A 9,151-nucleotide genomic window follows, 5' to 3' on the forward strand; every position below is an offset into this window, starting at 1 on the left:
CCGGAGCCGATGACAATTTTGCCTGCTTGATAGCTTGTTTAATTTCCAGTGCCGAGATGGGTGCTTCCATAATCATGGAATGATCCAATGACAGGGATGGAAGGTGAACCTCACTGAGAAATGATCTCAATGAATCAGATGAAACTGGAGTGTTATCCTGATAAAGTTTAGTGAAAAACGAGTGAAATTCCTGAAGAACAGTTGCTGGATGTAATGAGTATGCACCAGAGGTACATCGAATTTTAGGGAACGTGTAAACTCTAGGTTTAGGGGATAGTTTAGTGGCTAAGAGGGTACCAATTTTGTCTTTATGGACATAGTATTTGTTATCTGACCATCAAAGACTTTTTTTTTGCTTTAGTAGTTAGTAACAAGTTCAATTCTAATCTAGTTTTATCCAGGGATTTCAAAAGATCTAATGACTGAGTCTGCTTATGAGCCCGAGATAAACTTTAAAGTTCCGTGTCCAGTTCATTTATGCGTCTAATTGCCCTCTTCTTTATTCTGGTAGCCAATTCCATTAGTCGGCCTCGAATTGTCGCCTTATGGGCCGCCCATACAATAGTAGGGGACATATCAGGTGTGGCATTGATAACAAAATAGGATTCCAAGTTTGAATGGACCTCACCCTGTACTGCAGCCTCCCCCAACAGAGATTCGTTCAAACGCCAACAAAAAGGTTTAGCAGCTAATGATAGTGTAGTGAGTCCCTTCAACACCAAAGAGTGGTCTGACCATGCCGTCTCACTAATGGTGGAGGAGGCAACCAGAGGCACAAGCGAAGCGGAGACAAAGAAGTGATCTATCCTAGCATAACTATGATGTGCTGAGGAAAAATGCGTGTAGTCTTTCACTGCAGGGTTCATTTCCCTCCATGTGTCTATTAGAGAATGAGAATACAGCAGTTTTGCAAGGCGCGTACCAGCTTTCTGGGAACGTCTAGGTCTATATACTCCAGTATAATACCTATCCAAATTACTGTCCAGGGCAAGATTAGAATCTCCTGCACAGATCACTTCGCCTTCAAAATTAGGTAGTAAGGTTTTTAGCATAGAAGTGAAAAACGAAACCTGGGCCGAGTTGGGGGCATAATAGGACAAGAGTGTAACTAAGGTGTCATTTAATTATTGAAAGGACATTTAAACATCGTCCCTCAGGGTCTCCCATCTCCAGCAACGAGCGAAATGAGACATTTTTAGCAAGGCAAATGGCAACCCCTCTAGTCTTGTCGGAGGCATTGCTCAGGAAAAACGGAGGATAGTATTTGTTGAGAAAGGCAGGTTGATAAGATATCGGGAAATGAGTTTCCTGAAGTAAGAGAAGGTCCACTAGCTGAGAGTGGTAATATTGAAATGCCATTTTTCTCTTCGCTGGAGAGTTTAGACCCCGAACATTGTGGGAAGCAAATATCAATGGTCTATGTGTAGTCATCATAACCCCAGTCTAAGGTCAAAGCACAAAATAAGGCAGCACAGGTATAGCTCACCACTCCAAGATGAGCAGGTTTCCAGATGTTGGACCATAGCGGAATATAGGGTGGACCACCCCTGCGGACTCAAAGAATAAACTAAGAAAAAAGAAAGAAAAGACAAAGAGGACCAACAAAACAATACAAAAATATAAATAAAGAACACCAACAGAAAAAAACAAAACAAAAAAAAAAATACCTATACAAACAATTATCCCCTTTAGGCTTATTGGACAAAATTCCCGACCCTTGTACCTCAGCAACCCCCTTAGGAGTGTACCTGCTGGGGTTCATTGCCTATAGCGGGGATATGTGATGGCCTTTCCAAAGACCAACCCAGGAGAGAAAGCAACTGATTAATATATGTAAAAAAAAGACAAAAGGATAAGAAAGCAAAAGATAAGGGAAGAGAGAGGGAGAGGGGAGAAGATCAGGAGAGGGAGAGAAAGAAAGAGAGATATGAAAAAAAAAACAAGACGCACACAAGAAAAATAATAGTACATTTTTTCCCTTTTTTTTTTCCCTTCCTCTTTTTTCCCCCCTTTGCAATAAACCCCAACACTATCCCCCCTTCTCACTGATACTGCATACTTCCCCTTAATGTGTCTTTCTGTGTGTTCTTCAGTGCACTAAATTTTTAATCCCCACCCCCATTTCAAGCATCAGTTGTTATTATTAATAGTATTATTATTATTGTTGTCAATTACCACCATCATTATTAAAATCACGCAAGTATTCATCCCAAAACGATATGTCTCACATCCATTGGGACGGTTCCCACATATTTAAATTTTCTCTAGTGCGCAAAAAGCCTCCCTAGCAAACCCTGAATAAAAAATATATGCTCAAACCTTGTATATACACATACTCTCTCTCATCCCATCTCCCCCAACCCCCAGTCCACATTTCCCACTAACATCCCTTCTTAGGAGGGACCTTTGTCCATTGATCTTGATACTGTATCTTCGTGAAAACACCTATTGGTGGATCGGGCCATTGTCCCAACTTTACCATCTTGATATCCAATCGTTTCGCCGGGGTGCGAAACTCGACAATTTTACCGTCCTTTTGTACCAATAAACAAAATGGGAAGCCCCATCTATATTTTATATTTTTTTCCCTTAGGATTTTGGTCAAAGGTCTTAGGGCCCTTCGTTTATCTAATGTACGCTTGGAGAGGTCAGGAAAAATTTCTATATTGGCCCCTTCATAGTCCAGTGTCCCGTACTTCTGCGCTTTAAGCATTACCTTAAAAGTGGTTTAACGCTTGTTTGCCTGATTGCTATTTACAGGCAATACAACAGAAGAGGATGTGAATCATTAAAGTTTGTGTTTAAACGAAGAAAACCAATAAAATCGTTTTTTGTACTTTTATGTTATCTGAAGAGGCCAGGGTGAGAACAGATATGGAAAGTAAAAAGAGACATTTTGTTTGTCACATCACCAGAAAGGATTTTGTAATGTTTAAATTGAATTATCACCTCACACTTATAGCCATGACTTAGAAAGTGTCCTCAGAGCAGTCAGATCTGTAGAAAGTATGGATGCACCGATATATCGGCTGCCGAAACATATGGGCCAAAAATGGCACTTTTGGCTAAATGCCGAAAGGGCCATTTTCCTGCCGATAAATTGGCGCAGCCCTGGTTTTTCTCTTCCCCGCTGGGCACTGCTCTGAGTCCCAGCGGGGAGGAGAGAAAGTGTGACAGCCGGCCGAGCGCTGCTGGAGGAGAGCAGCCGGTGTCTCTCCTCCCACAGCGGTCCGGCAGAGCGATAATTGCAGAGTAGATAATTGAGGACATGGTATTGTTACTATATCCTCAATTATGTTCTCAAGTTATGAATGAACAGGAACACTCATAGAGGATTCCTGTTCATTGATAACAGGGGATACAGAAAAAGAGATTGAGGACTTTGTGTCCTCAATCTCTTTTTCTATTTTATAAGGGAAATATCAGGGGTCTGTTTCAATCCCTATTATGTCCCCAAAGCCCCTAAAACTAAAGTATAAAATATTTAATAAAAAAATGAATTAATGACTAAAAATAAATATAAAACAATTAAAGTTTATTAAAAAAAAATATTTGAAAAAAAAATAAACACATTTTCTGTTTCGCCTGACAATTTTTTTTTATTTCTGTTTCGTTTAGGTTTTGAAATTTCCATTTCGGTGCACAACTAGTAGTAGGACATATAAGGCCTTTGCAGGGAATATTGAATCATTTTTGAATTTGGGCAAATGTGTATATGGTCTGTCTATCTTGTGAGAATATTATTTACTTAACAGTCGAGTACAAGTTCTAGCAACCAGATAACTCCAGAAGGGTTTTTTTTTTTTTTTTTTTTAGTTATGTCTTTATTGCAAGAAGCATTAAATACTATTGTAATGTCTTCTATTTAGATTCGCTACAAGGAAGACTTTGAAAAGAATAAGGGCAAAGGATTCAGTGTGGTAGCTGATACACCTGAACTGCAGAGAATTAAGAAGACACAAGATCAAATCAGTAATGTAAGTCTTCATCCCACTACCAGGTGTGGCTGTTTTCTATTGGTCAAGATAAATGAAAAGTACAATTGAATTAAAAGCTGGATTATCTTATCCAATATCCCATAGAATCCCATTGCATCTTCCTGCTTTTGTTCTGGATGTTTCTGCCAACAATAGTAAATTTAGGTAAACATGCATCGTGCTATATTTCAGTACAAAATGTATTCACTTTCAGTGTTCAGACCCTCACCAGAGACATTTGCCACTGTGCAGTATCCCGACTTCCACCCCGCGCACTCATTGCAGTGCTAACTGCCCCTTAAAGGAGAACTTTGAGGTGAGTGCTTTTCACTCACCTCATAGTTCTAGCCGACCTGTGACAATGAGACTGTCACAGGTCGGCTCAGTAGATCGGGAGGTGAGCAAACACATACCGGCGTTCGCTCACCTCTCGATCCTGTCACGGCTCTCTGCCGTGACAGGGGAGGGGCTGGATTCCCCCCTCCCCGCTCTGATCTTCCAGCACTGACTGGCGGAACGGACACAGGGAGGGGGCGGGTACAGCTGGCTCTGCCTCTAGATAGGCAGAGCCAGCTGTGAGTCACGCAGCTGGGCGGATCCCGGCACAATTGTCGGGATCCGCTTCAGCTGCGGCGTCTCAGTATACTGAGCCTAGGGTGAAGGGAGGACGCTAGTTTGTGTCGTCCCGTTACCCTAAGGAGAACTATGGGGAAAAGCCTTAACCGCATAGTTCTCCTTTAACACAACAATGGCCATTCTACCCCTTAAAGTGAAGTCATTAGCATTTTTTTTCATGCATTTTATTGGGTGTGTTAGGAGTGAAGGTAATTGCGTATAATACAGGATTGTGTATATGAGTAGATGATTTATACATAACTTTGCTCTGGTTCCTGTAACAAGAGCTTAAAGTTGAACTCCAGACAAATCCAACATCATACATCGTGTGCGTATGACCTATAGCTAAGAACGTTTTATGTGTTCAAATATTTACTGCATGCCAGAGTTTCTCAATTTAAATTGCCCTTCCTTGCTTTTCTTTCTTCTGCACAGCTGTCCTGTCACCAATCTCCCAATAACTGCATATTCTGCACCTCACTATCTCTTCAGCTTTCCCCTACCAGAGTCACTAGGTTTGTCTTAACTCATTGGATGCATTGGACGCATCCGTGGCACTGCATTTTTTTTTTTTATATGAAATGTACCTTTTACAGTTCAGTGGAAAACAAAAAAGGCCAACCAATTCTAAATGAATAATTAATCCTGCACCTATAAGTGGTTCAAAATATCCATTCTAAACAATAGAAAAAATATGAGGAAAGATTAACGGACCTGAATTTTTTTTTTTTTCTCTGGAGAAGAGGCGATTAAGGGGGGACATGATCACCATGTATAAATACATAAATGGTCCATATAGTGAGCTTGGTGCCAAATTATTCACTTCAAGGTCACTGCAAAGGACAAGGGGCACTATTTGCATCTGAAGGAAAAGAGGTTTAACCTTTGCATAAGGAAAGGGTTCTTCACAGTTAGAGATGTGAACATGTGAAATAGACTCCCCCAGGAGCTAGTTCTAGCTAGCTCAGTTAATTGTTTAAAAAAAAAAAATCTGGATGTATTCCTAAATGCACCGAATATTACTGGATATTGAGTTCTTACAGGTATATTAAACATCGGAGATTGTTGATCTAGGGCAGTGGTGGCGAACCTTGGCACTCCAGCTGTGCCAAAACTACAAATCCCAACATGCATCTGCCTCTGGGAGTTATGTCTGTGGCTGTCAGAGCCTTGCAATGCCTCATGGGACTTGTAGTTCCAAAACAGCTGGAGTGCCAAGGTTCGCCACCCCTGATCTAGGGAATATCCGATTGCCTTATGGGATCAGGAAGGAATTTTTTTCCCCTGTTGGAGCAAATTGAACCATGCTTTATAGGTTTATTTTTTTTTTTTTTGCCTTACTTTGGATCAACAGTGGGTGATTGCCGCATAGCTTTCGGTTTTAGACTTTTCTTCCTTTTTTTCTTTTTCTTCATATCTCTATAGGTTGAATGCGATGGACTTGTCTTTTTTTTTTTTTTTCAACCTGACTAACTATGTAACCATGTAAACAAGTGTTGTGCTTTTAACAAAAAATGTAAACCCGAAAGTCCAAAGAAGAAAAATTACAATTGTGACAACAAACCACCAAAATATTACCATTTATATCATTAAACAGTGTCCAAACAATCAGTGTCCAAACAAGTGACATACATTTAGTGTTCACAATACAATACACCGCTGTGTGAAAAAGATGTCTAGAAATCCAAACAAGCGTTCTTATTTCTGTGTTTTTCACCAGTGGATACGAGGTTAGTCCTCACCTCACTAGCCTCTCACCTTGCAGTCACACCTCTGTTCTCAGGTCTTTCAGAGTGCTCCCCTTTTTACAAGTCGAGAATGAAAATCGTCAACAATTATCATTATCACTTAGTTGGTTGCTCGATTAGTTGGGCTGTTTGCACCCTCACTCCCTCCCCCTCCCCGCCTCACTCGCATGCTGACTGACTGAGCACTGCCCGAGGACCCATCGACCTCTCCCTCTCCTCCTCTGGATGATCTCCTCCTCCCTTTTGATGAACAGGGCCATTCCGGTGTCACCTGGGGTCCCTCCCCTGGATGATCTCTTCCTCCCCGGGATGAATAGGAGATGGTGTGATGCGACCCCGAAGCCTGTGACGCACTGCACACGGAGCCACGCACGGCAAAGGTAAGTGGTGGTATGTAAAGCTTTGCGTGCAGTGTGTCTAGTAATATCCTCTCTGGCGCTCAGCTAGACGAGATTAAAAATGTCATATCTAGCCAATCAGCTCACACGTATGAATCCCCACACCAGGACGCAGTTTTAAGCGTGCAGCCAATCTGATTTCCCCAGAAAAGGCCTCTGGTGAGAGGAGTCCAGGAGAGAAGTCCTTGGTAATAATTAATATTTAATGAAATAACTCATAATAGTTAATAAATAAGTAATATGTATTAATAATGAACTAAACCATTAATAATATTAAATCATAAAAAATGTTAATTTTTTTAAATCTAATTTGATTATGAAAATAATTGTTAGTTGCAGCCCTAGCACCCACACTGGCAAACAACTGTAGATGATGTCCTCCCTGCTATCCTCCACTGCCGCTCAACTCCTATTTCCTGGGGGCATGATGTTGCCACCGCTCAACACATTATATGAGCAGGAGGAAGTACACCATTCGGATTAAATAAAGATTTGTTAACATGGAGACACTTCACACTTCCTGCATGTCTGCCTCACCACTCTACCTCGCGTCACAAGACTCCGCCCTACGTATATTTGGTCACACCTGACTTTGTCAGGGAGCGTAACACATTAGGTGTGAGTTTTGTGACATGAAGTAGAGTGGTGAAGCAGACGTGGAGGAAAGTGTGAAGCCTGCATATTACCATATGCCGATTTGATTCATCATTTTATATTTACTGGATACGTGAATAGCATTTTACTAGGGATGTCCCGATGCCACTTTTTCAGGCCCAAGTACATCCCCTCATGTACTTGCCGATACCAATTACCGATACTTTTTCTTGCAGGGACAGGTGACTTTAAATGATCCATAGTACCACCACATGTTATGTACTATGGATCATGGTTTAACCTATTCATGTTAGCAGCGGAGAATTGTAAGTCTCTTGCTGGAGTGTAGTGGAGGTGTGTGCTGTATATATGTAAACATTTTACTAAGGCTTTTTTTTTTTTTAATTTGAATGGTGTGTCTTGTTCTTTCTCTTGCTCATATTGTGTTGAGCGGTGGTGACATCCTGCCCCTGGAAATACAAGTCGATTTGACAGTGGAGGATCACAGGGAGGAGCAGACAGATCAGCTACAGTTTGTCAGTGTGCGTATCTTGCCCGATGTAAAAAAGGGAGCACTATGAAAGACCTGAGAACAAGTCTGATTGCAAGGTGAGAGGCTATTCATATGGAGATTAACCCCGTAGCCACTGGTGGAAGACACTGAAATAGGAACATGTTTGGATTTCCTTGACATGTTTTTCACACAGTAGTATATTGTAAGGATTGAGGACACTGAAGTTTGTGTTTTGAACACTGATATGAATTGCGAGAATGTTTTGGTGGTTTGTTGTTACAATTGTAATTTGTTTGTCTTTATTTAATTTTTGTGTTTTTATATTTTTTGGTATAAGCGTGACATTTGTTTTTGTTTTTTTTCTAAAAATGCACTGACAAGTATAAACAGCCAGTAACCGCTGTTACACATACAATCGACCTGCCCCCGGGACCGGGCACAGCTCGACGGCTTTCAGCAGGAAGATGGGAGGGAGATCAGCATTGTTCTCCTTGCTGATCTCCTCTCCGATGTCTGAATGCCCAAGTGATGTGTATTACATCACTTGCGCATTCAGCTGTCATTCTCTGGCTGCTATAGCCTGAGAAGAAGCCTGTGAAGCAGAACTCTGCTTTCTCCGCTTATTTGGGGGTCCCCACGTGACAAGGGTCTTTGAGACCCCTAATGTCTCCATATAGAGGACCTGTCAGTGTGCCTGTGCTATCACATGGGGGATTGTCAGCCCACTACGTAACGGCAATAACGTTAAGTGTAAATGTTTTAAAAAAAAAAATGTTTTAAGCCCCCCACCCCCACGTATATGCACATATAACTGTAAATACGCGTCCAGTGCGAAAACGACGATTGCGCTGCACATGTTACATATCACCACGAATGCGGAGTGTGAGCAATAATTTTAGGGCCGTCAATCACTAATACTAAACTGATGAGCGGTAAAAGCTTTTAAAGCGTCGCCTATGGCAGTGATGGCAAACCTTTTTGAACCCGAGTGCCCAAACTGCGACGCAAAATCAATGTATTTATCTCAAAGTGCCAGCGCTGAAAATAAGTTTGGTATTGCAGTTTGGGCGCTCAGGTTTAAGAAACGTTCAACATCACTGCCTAACGGCCTTGTACGGCTCTCACGGGGGACCTGAACGTCCCGGATCGCCTCTGTAGTCGGGCCGGTCACAATCAGGCAGCGGCGGTGACCTCTAAACAGGCAGATTAGACGGCCGCTTGCGGGGGCCTCACTGGGTCCTAGCGAGGAGGAAGCAGCCGTCTAACCTACCTGTTTATTGGCTGCCGCTGCCTAATTGTGACTGG

General features: G+C 41.9%; 1 protein-coding gene across 1 annotated transcript in view; it reads left to right on the forward strand.

Annotated features, from left to right (window-relative positions):
- LASP1 (LIM and SH3 protein 1) overlaps nt 1-9,151 on the forward strand; it is a 93,013-nt gene that overhangs the window by 51,714 nt on the left and 32,148 nt on the right. Inside the window, exon 4 of the mRNA XM_018563593.1 lies at nt 3,870-3,977. Coding sequence (XP_018419095.1) covers nt 3,870-3,977 — 108 coding nt within the window. The remainder of the gene's footprint in view (nt 1-3,869; nt 3,978-9,151) is intronic.

This window comes from Nanorana parkeri, unplaced genomic scaffold, assembly GCF_000935625.1.
Source record: "Nanorana parkeri isolate BGI_ZX_2015 unplaced genomic scaffold, ASM93562v1 scaffold679, whole genome shotgun sequence".
Lineage (NCBI taxonomy): Eukaryota > Metazoa > Chordata > Amphibia > Anura > Dicroglossidae > Nanorana > Nanorana parkeri.